Genomic DNA, 20,371 nt, shown 5'->3' on the forward strand with positions numbered 1-20,371 from the left:
GTTCTCAGGCTCACAGGACTTGATATAAGACGAAGCAATTGCAATGTACTTACCTTTTGACTGCGGAGACGCCACTTGCCCCAGCTACAGGGCACTGTCCCGTGTTCGGTGCTTGATTGAGCCGTCCCGATGCAGGTCAAGTCGCGGTATACCGAAAAGGCACTAGGTGAGTTGCAAACAACTCAGTCTATTGTTTGAGACAAGTATGTTGAGAAATCAAAAGTAACCCGGTCATAAAAGGAAGTCGTCAGGTACATGACCCGTTGAAATCGCTAAGTTCGGCATTGGACATGAGGAGCTCAAGCGTTCGAGACAAAAAAGGTGGGTCACGTGATGGGCCTTTGCTCCCGTCAGTCGCAAGCCACCCGACCTGACACAGTGCTATATGGGCTGACTGCAGGCCCGAGCCAAAACCGGCAACACCACTGAAGTTCAGGAAGGCACTGACTCGAGGGGCCAGACTGCCGGCTAGCAACACCCAATATTCACGACGAGCAATGATGATTGCTTCTAGTTGGGAAACACTTCTCCACGAGAAGCTCATTATCTGTATGTTGGTCGTATCTTCAAATGCCGAATACGGCATTCCTGTCTCTCAGCTCTACCAGTCTTCCACCACAAACCCTGCGCCCTTTCTCATGCAGTTGGGCTCACCGGCTTGACGTTATCTCTTGCAAACGAATCCTTCTCAATTGCCGCATCCATCATTCGGTCTCCGCTAATGATCGATGTTGTGCAGATGACGATGTTTCTCCGAGCTACGAATGATACAGATTAGTTTGGCAATGCTTCACGAGATAAGTTCAATATGGGTAAATACCTTCTTCCTGCTTTGCAATGAACCGCAAAGCAGCGATTTCGGTGAATGTTATACCTCCGACGAACACCACAAATACCGTTTGCTTCTCTGTGCCTCCCGAAAGCAACGCTCGAGCTTTGACGGCCTTCTCCTCACCCTTTTGCAGCTCGTAGAATGTCTGCCCGCGGACGTGCTTTACGGCCTCGTCGAAGCCGTGCCAGCCCTGAGCCGCGGACGCTCCTGTCGCACCACTTGCGCCATTGCCTCTGGTGACTTTGAGCAGATACTGCTTTTGCAGCACACATTGTACAAGACGGATCGACAGTGGCGCATACCCGCTGTATACATAGGCGATGTCGTTTGGATCGTCTTCCTGAACTTCATCGACGATGAGACGCAGAAGTTTGCGGAGATACGTGTAGTTCGTCTTTGTCCCTGTTGTGTTGCCACCAGAGCCAGTCATCGGGATCATTTCTGCCAATGGAGAAGAGCGCGACAAGAATAATTGAAGCTTCTCGAGGTTATTAAGCGTGAGGATGTGCTGATAGCCGTAGCCCTCGAGGATAAGTCGTCGGAACTGGTCGAATTCCTTCGGTTTGATGCCGCCTGATATGCATGAGTAAATGCAAAGCAGCCTCAGCACTTCTGGTAACGGTGTGTCGCGGGCGATTAATTCCTCGATGGCTTCGAATTGTGAGGAAGGGTCCGCGCCAGCAGCTAGATTCTGCTGAGCTTCCAAGAGACCTTTGAACTGGTCTGTCCGTGTGTACTTCATGACCTCCTCTGCTAGACCTGTATGTATGCGCAGGCTTTGCTGCTCCGCTTGATATCCGGGCAGCTTACTGACAAAGTCCTTGAGCTCAGCGATGGATTTGTGGCTGTTTCGTCCTTCGTAGTCCTTTTGCAAATTCTGAAGTCGCCGAGCGACTTTGTTCAGCAAGCTACCGACAATGGCGAAATTTGTGTCGCGAAGTTGTTCGTATAATTTATCAGAGGAATCCAGCTGGATTTTGCGTTTCCTGGCTTGCGCGCTTGTCGCTGAGGATTGAGAAGGGGCACCGACAACTGTCGTATCAACTTCAGCTTGGTTGTTCTGGATGCCGAATACTTCGTCGATGAGTCCCTCGTAGGTCAGTTGAGTTAACAGAGGAGTGACAAAATCCACTTCGCGGTCGATTATTATAACGCTTTCGGTGAGTGTGCTTGGTGCCAAGCCACCTCGATTCGTCTCGTTCGCATCCTCGCCCGCAAGTATCTCTTGTCGCATTCGTGCTAGGAGCTCCGCAACTCGTTTTGCGTTGTCGCCTTTGCCGATGATTCGGGGAAACAAGCCGTGATTCTGTTGGATCTCCATCAATGCCTTGGCGAGCAGGAATGACGGAGTGACATCTTTCGAGAGATACAGGTCGCGGAAAGACTCATCCAACTCGAGGGAGAGAAGATCCTTCTCAAGCGGGAAGAAGTATAAAGGCAGTTCAGAGATGTTCACGTCGCCCAATACGCCGGCCTCCTCGAGCAACTTGTCGGAGACGAGTGTTCGTCGAGGCACCCAGAAGATGTGGAATTCATGGCCTGTTTGGCTCTCTCGCTGTAAGCGACGGATCTGCTCTGAGAGGTTGTTAGCATGAAGTGCCGCTCACCCAGTAGCATGGAGATCGGCTGCAAGAAGCCTCGCCACCAAGCACTGTCTTTCTCGGCAGACCACGGATGATGATCGCACGAGTAAGCCTAAGAAGCTTCGTAGAAATCCGATTGGAAGTGAAAGAGAATGTGAGATCCGGATAGTGAAGGGTGCTGACCTGCTATGGCTGACGCATGGCGAGCGCACTCGCCGCGGGCTATGAAGATGACATTTCGCTGGCTGGTGTCGGCGTTCTTGTTCTCGAGGAAGAAGAACTTGTCTACGCCGTATTCCTGGAGAGTAGCGACCTTGACGATGGTACTGATCGGGCCCGCTAAGCTGCGCTCAAGAATGAGGTTCTTCTTCCCCCGGACCTGGAAACGCCGAGGTTAGCTCACGAAGAACAGGCAGCCGGGGCGAAATGCCTTACTTACAGCCTCGAGCAGGTAGAGGAGGTCCTTGCGCGCTTTGTCCTTTATCTGGTCCGTATTGAAGCCAGCTCGAGGAGCCATTTTCAGTTCTCCATGCAACTGGCACCGGTTGTTGTTTCGTGGAGCGCAGATTGACCGCTGCTGGGCGAGGTGACGTGGTCGGGGTAAGGTGAGGTAGGTAGATGGAACGGTGACGGAGAGCTGTGGTCGCAAAGCACCTGGAGCTATCGGGTTGAAAGATTAGATTGGCTACCTCAGTACGGGAATCTTGCACAGAGAGCATTTGCGTCAGCGGGGCCAGGCCACCAGGGTGATTTAAGTGCTACGCTACCTCACAGTGCAGGTGCTCTTTCGGGGAATTCCATGCCGGATCAGTGGGGGCCAGTCACTGTGTCCGGCCCGCTATCCAATCCGCCAGGTCGATGAATGTCTCAACCTGGAAATGTTTCCAGAAACAATGCTTCGCGATCGTTGGTCGCGACGGTTTATTCTGCAGACTTGCAGCATGAAAGCTCTAGAATATGATCTACTTGCTAACATGATGCGCAGTCGAGGTCACCTAGGATGTATACCTTACATGGCCAAAAAAAAAAGCATGGTCCGCTGATCCTACCAAACATCAACATGGGTGTCAATACCGTCCTCTACGGATGCGATCCCGCTCGTGACACAATTTTCCCGGCTGATCTCTTCGAGATATCACTCCACGAAAGCTGACGAGGGCCAAAATCGCCTTAGTCACCTCATCTTCTCCCCCTCAGCCGAGCACCAGCTCCTGAACACTCCGCTTGTCCTGGGGTCCCCTTCTGTATGCCGAAATCCGATACAACGCCATACCCAACCCTGCCGCGCAAATGTCTTGTGTTGTTCAAACGGTGTTATCGTGATAGTAGAAGTCAATATCTCTAGGGCGCAAGCGATTGCTCCGAACGAACTCGTCATCTCCCGCCGGCCGCTCGTTCTTTTCGTTGCCTGTTAACATGCTCTGTATACTCATGCAGACGCTCTCGACGTTCTGTACGGGACTCCAGCCTTGGCTGCCGAGTAAATCGAGACAGATGATGCCATTGGAGTAGATATGAGGGTGCATGGGAATCGGTCGCTCGGTGGTCTTGACGAAGGTGACCTCTGGGGGTTCTATAGACCAGATTATGTTACTTGGGGAGGTACTGAGGAGCTGGTATGCGCTGAGAGGCATACCTATGGGATATTGTTGGGAGAACTTGAATTTCAGCCTGTAAACCTGGTCTTTATACAGCGGGTTGTCGTCCAAGACTTTGATGTCCATGATCCATTCTTCGAAGTTGTCGGCCGAGATGAGCTCGATACCGGGAGGCAGGCCAGAGTTGAGCTGTGAGAGTTAGGAAGATTCCTGAGGCGAGCGCGCGCAATGCGACAAGGTGCAAATGGATCGATCGCGGGACGGACAGGTTGAGGTAGCGAGCTGGGCGTGAGGTTACGAACCTTGGACAACTCTTTGGCCAGCCGCTTGGAAGCAAAGCTGGAAGCCATTTTGAAGGGCGATCGAATGGGCTGGAGGAGGATGAAGCCCAGGCGAAAGTGGCTCGACGAAGGAAAAGGGAGAAGTTGAGCGAAGGAGAAGTTGTCAGTCGGCGGCTCGAGGAGCAGCCCAGGCAAGGCAGGCGGGTTGCGGCTTGCTGAGGGGCTTGTTGGTCGCTTGGAGGGGCTGCCCAGAGAGGAGGACCCCACGAATTGGTGGTTCCTGCCGAGAACAGCAGCCAAAGTGTCCAGGAATGTGGGAAGCAGCCGATGCGGGAGCCAAATCCCAGGGTCTAAACCTGGGGGTATTAAAGAAAGCCGGATGCAAATCAAAGAGGACGGCAAAGCAAATACGCGCCCAACAATGAGAGTGAACGAGGCAAGTGTGCAGCAACGTCAGTTGTTTGGTCGGTTTAACAATGTTGAGACACGCGGGCGTGTTGGAGACGGTCCACGAGTTACAGGCGTGGACGGTGGCACTTAGCTCTTTACGTAGCACGTAGCACTCAGGTGCTCTATAGGTTGTTTACTGTATGAAGTACCTGTGTACTGCGTACACAGATTAAAGTACTGTACTGGAAAGCTGGAACACCTTACCTAAGGCTTTCAAGGTCCAAATGACGCCGCGGGGGAGGATTGGCGGCGGCTCAATGCATCTTGAACCGATGCGAATGCGCGTGCTGTAACCCACCTAGTCGCAGGCCCGGTGGATCCACTTTTCTCAATGCCAGTGACAGCCCAAAAAGCATTGCATCTTTGAAGAGCAAGAGCAAGAGCGGCCAGGGACAGCCTACCTACAGGTACCTTGCCTTAGGTACATATTCGTTGTGTAAGGCAGTCCTGTTATCAATAGCCTCTCATAACTGGGCACCTATACTGAATTCTTTGCCATCAATCTTCTTAGCCCTCAAGAATAGGTAGGTATATGTATCAACATCAAGACAGCAAGGCGCTGCAATGATAGATGAGCATGCACTTCCGTCTAGACGTAGTCATATGTCACGCGCCATTTCTGAGGATATTGCGGTAGAGTCTGCCAAATATATGTGCTTCTGGAATGTCACACATGTCTCTACCTTAGCCAGCAAACTGCTTTCTGTCTGAATCATTTCCCTGCTTGAGGGCCGACGTTCAACCACGCCAGACTCAAACACCCAAATTGTCATTGATGACGTCTGCTGGCGAAAACACTTCATGGGCCAGGCTAGGAGGATACATGCAGAGTATAGATCAGGCTTTGCTGAGCAACACTGCAACTCTGATCTATGGATGTCTAAATATTGACAGGAGGGAGCCATCGACACTGCAGCTGTCGACTAATCGGATACCATACCCAGCATGCCTCGTTCACTTAAGATCGAAGATATGGGATCATCTACCTCTGAAGATGCGGTTGCAAGCAGGTCGAATCGGAGGTTAAGCCTTACGACCCAGCAAACCCAATGAATTGGAGCCTGGAAGTAAGAGTCAATGCCTGTCATAGGCGCACGAGGGTGACAGGGCAGCCAGCAGATAGGTGCAAGGTGGAAAGAGTGGCCTCCTCAGCCACACTTCGGCGGCTCCCTCATCCTCCGATGTGTGCCTCCATTGCCTCCATTGCCTCCACAGCTCCAGTCGTTTTGATCGTTCAGGATACGGCGGTCCACTCCAAGACGCCCAGGACCCTTGTCCATCATCGTTAGTGCTCGTGGATGCCGTCGCTCATCCACGGCCATGTCCGTGCTCTCCCTCTTCTTCTGCGGCCTGCCCCTCATTTCTCTGCGGCTGAGCATCCTTTTCAATTCTTACCAGCCCACAAGGCTCACTCCAGCCTGCCATGACCCCTGAATCTTGTTCCCGGTGATGCCACAACCGCCTTTTTCGTTTTTCTGTGCACATGCTGGAGCTGTACAGCCTGAAGGTTAGGTTAGGTTGCCTCCAGGAGGTATGCTGTGTAGTGACTTTACCTTGGTACCTTTACCTGCCCCCTACAGATAGGCTTTACAGATAGACGCAGCACATGAATATATGTATTCAAGAGCCATTCACCCCCAGACCCGGGGACAAGAAGTACCTATTCTCATTCTACCAACAGTTGCAAGGTGCTTGATCCCAAGAGTACCTCTTACGCTCTTACTTCCCGCTTTACCCCACCTCCCCCTCAACCCAAGCACCAAGAGCTACCAGCACCCCGACGACCCCCCTCCCGAATCCCGTCCAGTCTACCTGGGAAGTCTCCATCAGCAACCGCTGCTTCTCTGTCCTGTCCAGGGTCGAGCCTTCTTTCTGCTCGATTTTTCTACTCCAGACCTACGCCAGCCTCAAGCTCTCCCTCATAAACGTCGTCTGCACTCCCACCGCTGACGCCCGCCTCTTCTCGGTCCCATCATCCCCAAGGCTGTGTCTGTCCGATCATTCCACACACACAACTCTCGCTGCGACCGATAACCCCGCCTCAAAAATGAGTTGTAAGTTCTTGGATCGAACTGCTCTTCTGTGATCTTGCCAGGTCGTTGTCCTGCTCTGCCGTGATTGCGAACATGCTACCTCGCGCAACACTTCTCCAGTCCTACTGCTCCCAATCCACAATCAATGCTGACCGCACGCTCGCCCATAGTCTCCAATATGCTCAGCAGGCTCCAGGGCCAACCCGAGAGCTACGATAAGAAGTACGAACAATTCCAGACCAATATCTAGATACCATATCCTGACGTCCTCTCTACAGGGCTAAATATCGCTTCGGTCGCACTCTCGGAGCTGGAACTTACGGTATCGTCCGTGAGGCTGACGGTCCTACTGGCAAGTGCGCCGTCAAGATTATTCTCAAGAAGAATGTGAAGGGCAACGAGAGAATGGTCTACGACGAGCTGGACATGCTCCAGCGTCTGAAGCACCCTCACATTGTCAAGTTCGTTGACTGGTTTGAGTCGCGTGTGAGCAACCCTCCGCTGCGAAGCCATGCCCGGACTGTCAAAACTGACAACTATCTTATAGGACAAGTACTACATCGTCACTGAACTAGCTACTGGCGGAGAGCTGTTCGATCGTATTTGCGAGCAGGGCAAGTTCACGGAGAAGGATGCTTCGCAAACCATCAAGCAGGTCCTCGAAGCCGTCAACTACTTGCACCAGAACAACGTCGTACACAGAGGCAAGTTTTGCCATTATAACTTGGGTGCCCATTTCTTTCTAACTAGTAGATCAGACTTGAAGCCCGAGAACCTCCTGTACCTTACCAGAGATATGGAGTCCGATCTCGTCTTGGCCGATTTCGGTATCGCCAAGATGCTCGACCGCAAAGACGAAGTCCTCACAACCATGGCCGGTTCCTTCGGCTACGCAGCCCCTGAGGTCATGTTGAAGAAGGGCCATGGTAAGCCGGTAGACATGTGGTCCATGGGTGTCATCACATACACTCTGCTTTGCGGTTACTCTCCTTTCCGCTCGGAGAACCTCCAGGATCTTATCGATGAGTGCAGTAATGCTCAGGTCGTCTTCCACGAGCGTTACTGGAAGGATGTCAGCGATGATGCAAAGGACTTCATTTTGCATCTTCTGCAACCAGAGCCCGTCAAGCGCTGGTCGAGTGAAGTATGTACCAGCCCTGCACCAATGTCGACAAATAAGCACTGACAATGACAACAGGAAGCTCTCCACCACCCGTGGCTCAGCGGAGAGAATGCCACCGACCACAACTTGCTGCCCGAGATCAAGGCCTACATGGCCAAGGCCCGTCTTCGCCGCGGTATCGAGATGGTCAAGCTTGCCAACAGAATCGAGACGCTCAAGGCACAAGAAGAGGACACAGAGGACTCAGACTTCCCAGCCGACGCTATCAGCGCCGCAGACCAGTCCAAGCACGTTGGCGCACACGAAGTTGCCACTGGCGAGAAGCGCAGCCTTTCCAAGACGATCAAGGGCGCCATCTTCCGTGAGGTCGTCCTTGCCAAGGTCCGCGAGATGAAGCAGCAGCAGGACACACTCAAGGTGAAGGAGGATGCGGAGAAGGAGCACAGAAGACGCAGCTTTCAGGGATGAGAAGTGACGCACATCTCTGTATGGTGACCTGGGCGAGTCAGTCAGGACTCAGGAAGATGATACCACACGGGTTGGATGATACAACGGGCCACTGGTCGCGGCTCAGCAGCGGCTTTGAAGTTTTTTTAAGTTCTTACTGCTTTTCGTTGAGCACTCATTTCGTTTCAAGCCGAAGATACATGGCTAGATGAGCGCTATATGTTTGTTGCTTTGCCTGGGCGGGCGAGGGGGGACAGAAAAGCCGGGGACAGATATGACTTTGAGCAACACCCATCACTTCTTCCAGATTCGAATCTCTTCTTACGCATTACTACTTGATCTTTGGTGAATCTTGCATCCGTGGCATACAATATCTGAATGCTTTATGAAATGGCCATTCTTTGTCTCGAGCAATGAAAGTCTCGGTCGCCAGCCTCTGACATTGAGACTGGACTTTGGTAGAAGCAACGTATTCATGCTCTGCTACTTAAATGCATACACACAGGAAGTTCATCCCCTTCAACACAGTCTCCGTCATCAGCACAGCAGACGCCTTCCTGGGTCAGTTGGTCAGGTCAAATTGGGCTGGATGGGTGGGAATGGTTCAAGGTCAACAACAATCAAACACTGCCTATAGAGTACTCGACGATAGGCCTTCTTTCCCAAGTTCCCCGAGTTTGATTTCCTAGAATGGGCACGGAGAGATGTAGTCCTACCCAATAGTAAATTCTTTATTGAGGGCAAGCAAGGCCCTTTCGATGCTAGGAGCCGTTCGGGGTAGTAAATATACCCATCGACTTGACCACACAGTCAGACATGGCCATCATCAGGCTCGTGTACGTGTATCCTGCCCCTGACTGCATCTACCTCTCCTTACCCTCTTGGTCTTCAGGTTTTGTCTTTCATACGCAACTCTCGGAGGGGACGCAAACCCTGACACAGGGAGAGGGAGAGAGAGCGTTAGTAATCAGTCACGGCACATGAAAGACTTTGAACGAGGTATTATGATGTTTATCAAGATGGAACTTTGCTATTTGGCATTGCTGCTACTTGAAGTCGGGGAGAAGGGGGTGAGTCCGGGATAGACTTCTCCGCTGTTCCTTCCACCCCTGTGCTCTCTACTAATACTACTACTACTACTAATTGTATTGTTTTGGGTTCGTAACGAGTCGTTGTTGTGCTTGTACAAGGTATATCGAGAGAGAAGTCCGAAAAGACAGACCACCAATCAAGTGCGCCGTCCTGCCCTGAGATGCTGCCGAACGGGGGGTGGGAAATCCCCCTAGATGCTTTTTGTTTCGCCGTGAAATAAATGGACAAGATTGCTTCAAAGCATGGTACAGTAGAAGAAAGAGAGACCGGAGGTCGGTGGTATCATTGTAAACTGGAAACAGGTGGGGAAAAGTGCAAGATACGAGGAAAACGAGGGTTCGATCATCTGGAAGTGACGGTTCATTCCAACTCGGCGAGAACGCTCTCGCGAAGCGCCTCGTAACGGCCGATATCGAAGCGACGTCTTTGCCAGTTGTTCTGGCGCAGACGCTCAATACGGGCCTTGATGTCAAGATTACGCAGTTCATCGCTGAGCTCCGGGGTCGCTGCCCTGGCGGGCAGAGAGTGGCGTCCCGTATCGCTTTGCCGGGGTGCCGCGAGCTGCTCCTCGACGTTGGAAATGTGGACTGCGATCTGCGATCGTAGGCTGGAGAGCAAGCCGCAGTAGCGGTGGATGGAGCGCTCTTGAAGGAAGTCGAAGGCATCGCAGTCCTCGTTCAGGGGCTCGGGCGTTGTTGGCTTCGCAACCTCTTCCGCGGGCTCATCGGCAGGCTCGGGCTCCTCTTGGAGAACCGGGAGGTAGCGCGGGGGTTCAGGCTGTGGTGGGGCACAGAGAAAGTCGTCAAAGCCGAGAGTGGGAGAGTCGGGGCGGATGAACGGCTCTTCAGGAACGTCACAGAAGGTGACGCGCTTCTTTGGTGGCGGTTGGGTCGCGGAGAGCTTGTTCATGGCGTCCTCGACGGAGCACACGGACGGCGTGGGTGACGAGAAAGCGGTTGAATTGGTCCACGTCCGCGAGGATGCATGGGACGAAGTAGAGCTCGAAGGCGAATGCATACTTGAGGTCGCCGCTGAGGATGGGCGTGAGGAGCGAGCCATGGTCTCATCCGCCGCCTTGCTCAGTTCCGAGGCTCGGGTGTAATGTTCACGAGCTTGTTGGAGAAGCCGTGTCCGATACGGCGAGGCGCATTGCAAAGGCCGGGAGAGCATGTCAAAAGAGCTGGCGGCGTAGAAGTGAAGATAGATGAGATAAGCCGGCTCAACGTTTGCCTATTGACTCGGTCAGTGCAATCCCAAGCTACTTCAGATGAATGCGACTTACAGATTCCTTAATATTGTCTAGGATCTCGCAACAACGCAAAGAGCATGGTCGGTACTTGCGGTTGATATACTGACGCTTGACCTCAGAGACAGCCTTGCTCCATTCAGCAGATGTATAAGGTAGAACGGGGAGCGGTGCCGGCTGCGATGCAGACCGCTTGTGCACTCGAGCCTTAGGAGGTCCGACTGAACTGGTGGCCATAGTTGGTGACGTTGCCGCAGGCTGTGGTGTTGTGATGGGGGCGCTGGGCGACGGTGCTCTGTTGATAGGAAAAATAACGCTGCCACGGGAGCCGGCGGCAGCGGGCTTGAGGAGGAGAGGTATTAAACCGCCCATTGCGATAGATTTAGAGTGCTTGCGCGCGTGAAGAGAGTTCGCGATACTAGGTTGGCTGAGTGATGGACGACGGCTAACTCAGCTCGCCACCTTTTCGTCCGATATGAGACCAATGGCTGGATGAAATCAGGGCCAAAGTCTACTCGTGAAGTCGATAGTGCGGGTTGAAGTCCAAGGGCCAATGGCAAGCCGGCGCGTTGTTGGACCAAGCAATAGTATTCGTTGGTGACACTTATGACTTACGCTCAAGTCGAAGTATCAAGGCAGATGCAGAGTTGGCTCAGAAAAGACGAGAGCGACAAGTGAGGGCTGAAGAGGCCAGACGTGTCCGATAAAGCACGAGGCAACGATTCGGGTGTAAGTGGGTTACCCCGAAATGCGTAACAGGCGTTGTACCGGGACTCGGGAACAGTCTCAAGTCGTCTGAACTTTCGTGCAGGTCGCGTGCAGGTCGATGGTTGACCTTAGCACCCAGAATGATCTTCGTCCAGGGTTTGTGTCAGAAGTTGCGGCAGGACTGTTGGGCTTTTCAGACGTCTAGATGTTCCCACGGCGCGGTATTTGCTTGCGGGTGAACCTTTGGGTTTGCAAGGTTATTAGGACGAACTGGGAAACAATGACGTGCCCAGGTAACAGTCGTCGAGGTGTTGTAGATCAAGGTCGTAGTACGGATACGTAGTACAGGAAATGGTTCGATTCTTTTCCCGTGATCTGTCGAAAACGGGGAAGCAAGCTGTCTGAGGCTGGAGTTGAGATGAGCTGAAGGTCGAAGAGACAGGAACAGCGAAGCGCCGATCGAGTTGAAGACCAATAGTAAGGATTTGTATGTGGTAGCCAAGTGGTGAGGGTGGCGGCTGAATAGTCAAGACCGAGACAAGGTACACAAGGTGAGACCAGCGTAGGTATCTGAATTAATGACGAAGTGGCCACTGAAGGAGAGCTGGGAAAGCTCAAGTAGAAAAGACGGCTTGAGGAAACTGTCAGTTGAGGCTGATGGTACAGAGTATGGACCAAGGCAGTGAGTGAATGGGTGGGCAGCCGATACGATGCGAGAAACACAACAAGAAACGACGGAAGAGGCTGGGGATCGATCACAGGAAAGATTCCTCGAAAATCAAAACCAGAGACCCTTTGGGCCTGGGGGGATGGGCCGTGTTCAAGTACCTCATGGAGTCATGGATTGCATCCAGGGGAGGTGATTTCGGGACCCCTCAAGCACTCGAATTGGGGATCCGTACGGATACCGTCCACACGTCTGGCAGAGCAGAGCTCGAGCACTTTTCGAGTTTGGTTTGGGTCCTGGGCAGGGTGTTTGCGCATCGACGTTGGACTAGGGAGAAAGGGGGAACAAGCTTCAGGCGTGAGTGGCCTGCGCAATGAGATTTTCTCGTCTCCTTCGAGGACCTGCATATCGAGCTCCATCTCGCTGTGGTGTGTTCCCCTGGCACCGGCGTGGATTTTCCTGTCGACCCTTGCCTCTAACCCTGCTCGTCGTTGGTGCTGCCCATGGTGTTGAACCCCACCCCAATGCAAGTCTCTTGCGTACAAATGTAACTCTGCCCATAGTAGTTTGCGTACCTGGCTACGCGTTGTGCTGCGCAGCCGTGTGCTTTGGGCGAGATTTCAGCAAATCATAAATGGTTCTCTCGGCCCTCGCGTGGATACGCTATGAGCTGCGAGGCGTTGCTTGGTGCGTGGGATGGCTTGAGATGGCTTGGGTTGCTCGGGTAGAGTTGTGAGAAACTCGCCCTGTGCAATCTGCAAGGTGCGAATAGTTCCCACCTCGCAGCAGCGCCCTAGTCCGTTAGCCCGTGGACTGGACACGCTAAGTATCCGTATGAGCCTACGAGAGAAAAGATTCAAGACGAAGACGGGGCGGTCGAAGCCATCGAAGTTTGTGGGACTTGTGCGTATGAAGCAGAAGTGCCCGTACCTGAGGCTATTAATTGCATCCCGAGAGCGCCGTAGCGTGTTCTACACGCGATAAGTAATTAGATGCGATTATGAAGCAGGGATGGGCTTCTGTCAGTGTCAGGTCTGGAATTGCGATGGGGGGAGACGGGCGATGCGCGGTCCCGTTGTGGATTGCACGGGATGGACGGAGATGATTCGCACGCCGGTCGACTATTAGATGTCATTTGCGAAGGGAGGTGATGCTGATTAAGACTCTAGACTCCGAGTCACGGCTCACGACACATTGGAGAAACGCCGTCTGTGTCTCGTCAGCAAGGAAGAGAGTTCGACACTTGAGTAGCAACGAACCGGAGGTCCCAACGTCAAGTTTGAAGGGAAGATTCTTGCACATAGCGCGGCTTCTTGACGACTGGCCAGCTGTTGGTGGAGCATGATGCAAGACGGTTGGAAGACACACGAAACCCTTGCTTGAAAGGGACAAGAAAGAGAAAAAGAAAAAGAAAGCAACCCGAGGAGAGTCGGTAGAAAAGCTCGCAATGCCTTTCTCTTTTCGTAGCGTATCGGGTATCCGTAGACTTGAAGCAGAAAACCAACGGCCGTCAAAGTCGAATCCACCGTGGGATAACTCAATCAACCAACGGTTTAATTAGGCCGTGGACCTTCCAGACCTTCCAAATGTATTTGATTTCCAGTTCCCCGGTTGGCCGTCGATTCCGCCGTGTTTGCCGCTGGAGTCTTGCTGGGATTGGTTTGAGGCTTTGAGGGGTGACGAGATGAAGAGAGGGGAGCCTCATTGCCCTCACCCTGGGATCTGGGAATCGGGGTTTGGGAACTTGTGCGGCATGCCTCCTTCCATTGGAAAGTGGGAGTCGAGACGTACCTGCACAGCCAGGGACTTCCCGTCGTGCCTGCCTTCCTTTCCTGGGCGTGGTGGACTGGTGACTGGGCGACCTGCTGCCCTGCACCGGAAGCCACGAACCGACAACCGAACAGCGGGTCTTTCCCTCCCAAACCTGTCCGTACGAAAACGTACCCAGTGTTGCAAGTCTCAAAGAGGGCAAGAGGCTCCTAAGATGCTCCACGGAAGGCACCATCCCCTGCGTCAGATCTCCATCGTCGTTCCCTTCCTTGGGTTGCTGTCATTTTCCACGCTTCTTTCGCCCCCTGCCTTCCCTGTCGTCAACCTCGTAACCTCCTCTCGCCTCTACGGCTTTTCATTGCACCTTATTGAACATCATGTCCACAAGCAACGCGATGTTTTGGCCCGCCCTGTTCTCAGGAACTCCTCTTCTTGTCCAGGTTCATGACAAGTGACAGCATCACACCCACTTCCACGTTCATAACGCGCAGGTGTGACCCTGCAACACTCTCCATGCCACCATGGGGCCTTCGACTTTCGAACCGTTCCTTGGGAACTGTGGTCCAAGAACCTAGCTAGCCTACGATCTCCCTCTCCTCCTCCTTGTGCACTTGGGCCTCCTTCACCTATTCGGGGCCGGCACTCGAGTAATGCAGAAAAGCATGCAATATGACACGCCAGCGAATGAATCTCCGCCGACATGTAGCAATATGCCCCCTTGGGGCCCTGCCGCGGTCCGCCAGCAGCACCGCCCGTCGGTCCCAATAACGTGGTAACCTCAATATGCGGTGCTCCGTACGGATATCCACGTCGGGCACATGTGCCAGCGCCATGGTCCCTTTCTCTACTTCATCATGGAGTGTCTTTCAGTGGGCAGAATATTCCAATGAGTAGTCAAGCTGCCGGGTTGCCACCACTGCTTCTTGTTCTTACGGTGGCCTTGATGCCCGTCCAGACCACAAGAAAGGTGAACGAAAGGAATACAAGTGGCAGAAAACTTCTTCCACCGCCACCGGGACTTGGAGGGAAAAGCAAACACGAAGTGCCAACGCAGAGGAAGTGGACGATGCGGACGAGGAAAAGCAATACAATGGGTCAAACTTGCCGCAATCAACCCAGCCCAAGCCCTTACGCATGAAAGTAAAAAGGATACGGAGTACAAAATCGACAGAAACTATCCCCGGGTGTCTTGGCGCCTATAATCTCGTGTCGCCCTCCTCGACAAATCCGACGCGGTGCATACGATCCAGATAGTTCGTGCTCGTCCTCGTAGTTGCGATTTCAGGGGCGAGCCAGACGCCAGCGAACGACGGTCGTTGTGCCTAGGAGCGAACTTGATCCCAAGGACGAGGCCTCAGCGCTGGCTCAAGGCTCACGGACTCGGAACCATCAAAAATTGGGACTGAAACGAAACATCTCCATCTCCCCCGCTCGCCTATGAGGTCCCAATTCCTCTTCCCATCACCACCACGTTGTGGACATCCGCACAGATCTCCAAGGACTCCAGACGGCATGCACCTCCAATCCCTTATCACGGTTGCAACCGTGGTGCTGCTGCACAATGGACGTCCGTGCCTACACATTTCCGGTTCTCACCGCAAAATCAAACAGTAGTCTGATTCGTCCTCCAAGTTTGAAGACTTGTCGAAGACGGGTTTTGTGTAGGTGTCGTTCGTTTGAAGCTGAATGCAATGCAACAAGCTTTGAGCATAACGTAGGTGAGTAAGTCTCGTCGGGTAATACTGACAAGTGCGACACTCGCCACATGTTTGTTGTGATTGATACCCTAACAAGAACGACAACTCGTGGGATGACTATGGAACATAGGAACAGCCATGCACAACGGACAAGCACGAATTTCTTCCAAAGAAGCAAAATACCTTAAAAAATTCAGACGAACGTTGTGCTGCACCTAGGCCCGGTCCCTCCTGCAGTAGCGGACGGAAACCACACCACAAGTGCCAGTTGCCGACCGTCAATCGACCGATTCGTGCAGCTTTCGATCCATTCTTCCGTTTGCAACAAATACGCTCAACTTCTCAATGTCGGCGTTCCGCAAAGCTTTTCCCGGGTTCCTCTCTGACCCTGTCACCTCTGGACAGGCTCTGGTCAGAGGCCCTGTCAACTTTGACTCGAGCCCTGCTCGCCCTATCACGATGTCGGCGGGGTTGTGCGCCTTGGATTCCTTGAAACCCCCACCCGACTGCTTATCGTCGAGTCCAGGCTCCAGGTCCAGCGCTGAGGGGTAAAGGAACCTGCGCGCGGGTCGGCTTGAAGAGCAGGGAGACGGAAAGACAAAGAAAACGGGACGTCTGCTTGGGTGTGATTACGCCTCATTTGAGCGCGAGCAACTGCGAATGGCTTCAGTCTGTCGCGAGCGGTGTCTCTCCATACCCTACCGACCCCGGATCTTCTCTGTCTCTCTCTTGCGTCGCGATGGATACACTAGCCTTGGACAGTACAGAGATCCGGGGTTGTCTGCCACCTGTCGATGATCGACGGAGCTATAAGGAGAGATGTGCTCTACGACATCAGGCCATCTGAACCCTCGAGCTCTCGAGCTGATCAGACAGCGTACGAATAGCTGGGTACACTAAATCTAGCCGACCCAAGTTCACGTACGAAGTACAAGTCCCTGTGCGCATTGACTTTAGCACTAGATCCTCCATGGTGCGACGGAACCAAGCTTTTTCTTGCGTGCGGCCGGGTGCCTGACAATCCCGCCGTTGCAACCCGCCAGGGGGCGTTCTGTTTTGAGCTTCCTTTGTGAAGTAACATGGTGGGAAAGAAGGTCATTGCTCTGACTACCTACTTGTGCTACTTACACTACTCCGTACTCGTCGTTTCTCTCTCCCCCTCCTCCCCCACGTGGTGGTTTGAGAAATGATCCACGCCAACCTGTAACGATAAACTCGACGGGGAAGGGGGGGTTCTAAATTCTGACCGTGTCGATCTGGCTTGCTTCTATGCGCTACCTGATATAGGTGCGATCGCGGGATATCACTATGTAGGTAGAATCGCTGGCCACAGACAAATTATATCTCATGGTTTAGATAGTTTGACTTGTAAGACTGCTCGGCCGTATTGCACGAGCATTATAGCTAAGAGTCGACAAGAAGATCACAATTCGGACTCGGAGTGGTAGATAGATACCTGAAGGGAATGAATGCAAATCATCGCCGACTAGGTAGTTGGACGGCCGTTTCTATTTGCGAGTGCTTTTTTGTGCTTCTGCTTCTAAAAATCTTGACCCCACCTCACCGTGATCTATGCGCTCGGTGCTGCAGGCTTGCTCTCCTCTGTAGCTTCCGTTGTCACCGCCGCCTCCGCGGGCTTCTCCCCTTCCGAGACAGCAGCGACAGGCGCCTCGGCAGCAGCACCAGCAGCAGGCGTCTCGACGACCGTCTCTTCCTTGGCCTTCTCCGTAGTGGACGTGGTGGACTTGATGTCCTCGCCCTTCATACCGCCAACGACGCGCAGGCCCTCGGCCCGTGTAGCAAGGTTGTCGAGCTCGCGCTTCCGCGACAGGCGCTTCTGCACCTCGGGCACGAGCGACGCCATGTCGACGAGCTCGCCGTCCTTTTGGGGGTGGCCCTCGGGCAGGCCCAGCTCCTTGATGCGGACGACGCCCTTCTGAACCTCGTCGTCGCCGAGGATGATGGCGAAGGGGGTTGCGTTGGACTCGGCTGCCTTGAACTGCGGCGGCAGCTTGGGCTTGACCTTGTAGAGGAACTCGGCCTAGAGGGAATGAGTGTCAGCGATGTGCCTTCTTTGTGATCGACTGGGAGTTCTTGTAAGTTGGGTCTTACCTTGACGCCGGCGTCCCACAGCTTCGAGCACACCTCGAGTCTCTCCTTGATCAGACCGGCCTTGGAACCCAAGGACATGACAAAGACGTCAACCGTACTTTGCGGCGCCTCGCTCTCGGCCTGCATCCGGGCCTTGGTAATGCTAAAGATTCTCTCGATACCAAAGGAGACCTAAACTGCCTGTCAGTATCCCACGCGATCTCTTGTTTGACTCCTGCGCTCTGACGAGGGGGATCACTTACACCAACGCACGGAATTTGCGTCTTGCCGGAGAACATGCCCACGAGGTTGTCATAGCTGCCATCGTTTGTTAGCGGCCTGAGAACTGTGACCTAGAACAATCTAGTTTTCTTTCTCCTTACCGTCCTCCGGCTGCGACACTGCCGACACCGACGCTGGGGTCGTCGGAGCGGTCGTCGTCGTCCTTGCCCTTGCTCTTCTTCTTGGGCTTCGCCGTCTTGCCGTCTGCGTCGGGGGTAACGGCCGGTGCGGAACCTTCCGTCACGACCTCGTAGATGAGGCCAGTGTAGTAGTCCAGGCCACGGGCGAGGGAGAGGTCAAACGACACTCTGTCGAGGGCGCCAAAGGCCTCTAGGTAGGTGAAGAGAAGCTCGAGGTCGGCCATGCCGGCCTTCATCGAGGCGTTGGCGGCGAGCTTGTCGTCGCGCTGCAGTTTCCGGAGCAGGTCCTGCTTGCCCTTCTGAACAACCCACTCGCCAATCCTGTCGGCCACCTCGCCGTCCAAGCCCTTCTCCTCGGTCATCTCCTTGCGCACGTCGGCCCAGGGGAGCTTGTCGAGCTTGTCGACGGCCGAGGATATCGTCCGGATCTTGTCCTCGGGGACGCCGCAGACCTCAAAGATACCGTCGAGGATCTTGCGGTGGTTGAGCTTGATGGTGTAGTTTCCGTTCCAACCCAGGCCCTCAAAGACCTCGACGACGATCTTGATGATCTCGGCATCGGGGATCATGGAGTCGTAGGTTCCGGCGATGTCGAAATCGCACTGGTAGAACTCGCGCATGCGGCCCTTGTTCATGGCAGGCTGGTCACTATGAAGAGTATGTCAGCCAGCTGTCGACTGTATTATAGGAAAATGATGTCGTAGATCGTACCGGCGGTAGACCTTTGAGATGTGGTAGCGCTTGACGCTCTGAATGTCCTTGTTCATGGCGAGCCATCTCGCAAAGGGAACGGTCAAGTCGTATCGCAGGGAAGTGATCTCACCACCCTGATCGGCTAGGTCGTAGATGAGCTTCGAGTCTTCGCCATACTATAGAAAAGAGTGCTGGTCAGCATCCTGCATCTTGTTGTTGAGTCGAGAGCCCCAAGTGGATCGCGGGGTTCTCGCAGGTGGGGGGAGGGGTAAACACGGAAATATGTCGTACTTTGCCTGACAGAATCTCCTTCAACTCGAAAACGGGGGTATCAAGCTCCATGCCACCGTGCTTCTGGAAGACACCCTTCAGCTGCGAGAAGATCCTCTCGCGGATGAGCATGTCCTTGCCGAACCCTTTGAAGCAAACATTGTGTTAGTCCGCAGCGCATTCCGTCGTACGATGCCGTCTTGGGTCGCAAGAGTAAATATGGACTGACAATCCTTGGTGCCCTTTGGGGTCTTGAGCTCAAACTTTGATTTCGGCGCCATGTTGGGCAGTTGCTGTTCGTGGCTATCGCTTTGGTTACGAGACGACGACAAAGACTTGGACGTGGAAAACGCGCGGCTGCTACTGCTGGGCCTGATGCGGGTTCTAGGCAAAAGAGGGGATGTAATTGGGCTTGGAGAAAGAAAAGTCAGTCGGTAGGCCGGTCGGGCGGACCTCGAGAAAATCTTCACCTGGATCTGCATTCACCTGGCTTCCGAGATCTCGGGCGCTTGTTGCGCGGAGGGGGTACCGACTTCAAAAGGGACAAAAAAAGCGGCGCCGGGTAAACTTGGTTGGGTAGGTGACTCAATCGCAAGTTTTGGAGGGGCCGTATGCACTTGCGACGGGTTTTGGGGGAGGGACGGGGTTTGTGAGGTCGAAAATGGCTGCAAGGCTGTGACTCGACGGGGATGCACCCCCTTGCGACATCCAATGACGTACCGCGTGGGAGGTGACAGATCCCTGCCCGGCGAGGCTGGCTGGACTGGTGCCGCTATGTCATCGAGAGCAACAAATCGACATTTCCTACGGTACGCGGCGCGTGATAGATACCAAATTTTGATTGAAAGACCCATGAATTATTTCGACGATCTGAATCTAGTCGACTCTGCGCTACTCCACGATTTACGTTGCAACAATCCGAAGTTACACCGTTCGCTGTTAGAAAGATCAAGGTAATGCATATCTTAACAGTATAGGTATTTGGCAGGTATCTATCGCAACAGACGTGCTGATCCAACTTGGTAGTCTTGTTGGTTTTTGTAGCACGGCCATAATCACCATCAAGTTGCAACTTTCAGCACTTTTGACGGCTGGCCATTGAGTGAAAATTGGCCATGGATGTGCAACCCAGTTAGGGCAATAAAATGATGGCAGAATCAGTTCTTCTAACATACTTGAATGACGTAGGGATTAAAGCTAGATGTCACAGTCGACAAGCCTCAATATTGCAAGTTTCAAGTCTATCTTGAATCTTAAGCAGTTAGTCCTGTCCACGTGATCGAAACAGAAAGCTAGATAGTCTTCCGGACCAATATTTTCTCGTCACTTCGGTTTTGCGGAGAAGTGCCGCGGAAGCACAATTTAGCT

The 20,371-nt window shown here is 53.4% G+C and overlaps 9 protein-coding genes across 9 annotated transcripts; 2 read left to right on the forward strand and 7 right to left on the reverse strand.

The window, feature by feature from the left end:
- Window positions 1–247: 247 nt before the first annotated feature.
- On the reverse strand, window positions 248–544 carry CCOS01_04581 (uncharacterized protein; the record flags this gene model as incomplete). The annotated part of the gene is made up of 1 exon (XM_060452762.1): window positions 248–544. One exon carries the CDS (start codon window positions 542–544, stop codon window positions 248–250), a length of 297 nt encoding a protein of 98 aa, XP_060316720.1.
- Window positions 545–636: 92 nt separating this feature from the next.
- On the reverse strand, window positions 637–2,932 carry CCOS01_04582 (Sec1 family protein; the record flags this gene model as incomplete). Its single annotated transcript, XM_060452763.1, has 4 exons — window positions 637–758; window positions 821–2,407; window positions 2,599–2,794; window positions 2,855–2,932. 4 exons carry the CDS (start codon window positions 2,930–2,932, stop codon window positions 637–639), a joined length of 1,983 nt encoding a protein of 660 aa, XP_060316721.1.
- A 787-nt stretch (window positions 2,933–3,719) lies between these two features.
- Window positions 3,720–4,363, reverse strand: CCOS01_04583 (ubiquitin-conjugating enzyme; the record flags this gene model as incomplete). Its single annotated transcript, XM_060452764.1, has 3 exons — window positions 3,720–3,988; window positions 4,052–4,202; window positions 4,316–4,363. The coding sequence occupies 3 exons, from the start codon at window positions 4,361–4,363 to the stop codon at window positions 3,720–3,722; spliced, it is 468 nt and encodes a 155-aa protein (XP_060316722.1).
- A 1,529-nt stretch (window positions 4,364–5,892) lies between these two features.
- On the reverse strand, window positions 5,893–6,105 carry CCOS01_04584 (uncharacterized protein; the record flags this gene model as incomplete). The annotated part of the gene is made up of 1 exon (XM_060452765.1): window positions 5,893–6,105. The coding sequence occupies one exon, from the start codon at window positions 6,103–6,105 to the stop codon at window positions 5,893–5,895; it is 213 nt and encodes a 70-aa protein (XP_060316723.1).
- An 850-nt stretch (window positions 6,106–6,955) lies between these two features.
- CCOS01_04585 (uncharacterized protein) lies at window positions 6,956–8,368 on the forward strand (the record flags this gene model as incomplete). The annotated part of the gene is made up of 4 exons (XM_060452766.1): window positions 6,956–6,999; window positions 7,056–7,263; window positions 7,325–7,921; window positions 7,976–8,368. The coding sequence occupies 4 exons, from the start codon at window positions 6,956–6,958 to the stop codon at window positions 8,366–8,368; spliced, it is 1,242 nt and encodes a 413-aa protein (XP_060316724.1).
- Window positions 8,369–9,799: 1,431 nt separating this feature from the next.
- On the reverse strand, window positions 9,800–11,057 carry CCOS01_04586 (uncharacterized protein; the record flags this gene model as incomplete). The annotated part of the gene is made up of 2 exons (XM_060452767.1): window positions 9,800–10,669; window positions 10,722–11,057. 2 exons carry the CDS (start codon window positions 11,055–11,057, stop codon window positions 9,800–9,802), a joined length of 1,206 nt encoding a protein of 401 aa, XP_060316725.1.
- A 3,488-nt stretch (window positions 11,058–14,545) lies between these two features.
- Window positions 14,546–14,968, forward strand: CCOS01_04587 (uncharacterized protein; the record flags this gene model as incomplete). The annotated part of the gene is made up of 1 exon (XM_060452768.1): window positions 14,546–14,968. A coding segment is annotated over one exon (423 nt), but the record flags the coding sequence as incomplete, so codon positions are not given.
- An 837-nt stretch (window positions 14,969–15,805) lies between these two features.
- CCOS01_04588 (uncharacterized protein) lies at window positions 15,806–16,499 on the reverse strand (the record flags this gene model as incomplete). The annotated part of the gene is made up of 2 exons (XM_060452769.1): window positions 15,806–16,142; window positions 16,453–16,499. 2 exons carry the CDS (start codon window positions 16,497–16,499, stop codon window positions 15,806–15,808), a joined length of 384 nt encoding a protein of 127 aa, XP_060316727.1.
- A 598-nt stretch (window positions 16,500–17,097) lies between these two features.
- CCOS01_04589 (histidyl-tRNA synthetase) lies at window positions 17,098–19,485 on the reverse strand (the record flags this gene model as incomplete). Its single annotated transcript, XM_060452770.1, has 7 exons — window positions 17,098–17,568; window positions 17,640–17,810; window positions 17,882–17,936; window positions 18,002–18,688; window positions 18,752–18,909; window positions 19,025–19,149; window positions 19,233–19,485. 7 exons carry the CDS (start codon window positions 19,483–19,485, stop codon window positions 17,098–17,100), a joined length of 1,920 nt encoding a protein of 639 aa, XP_060316728.1.
- Window positions 19,486–20,371: the final 886 nt, after the last annotated feature.

The sequence above is a fragment of the Colletotrichum costaricense genome (genome assembly GCF_030867565.1).
Source record: "Colletotrichum costaricense strain IMI 309622 chromosome Unknown Scaffold_4.1, whole genome shotgun sequence".
NCBI lineage: Eukaryota > Fungi > Ascomycota > Sordariomycetes > Glomerellales > Glomerellaceae > Colletotrichum > Colletotrichum costaricense.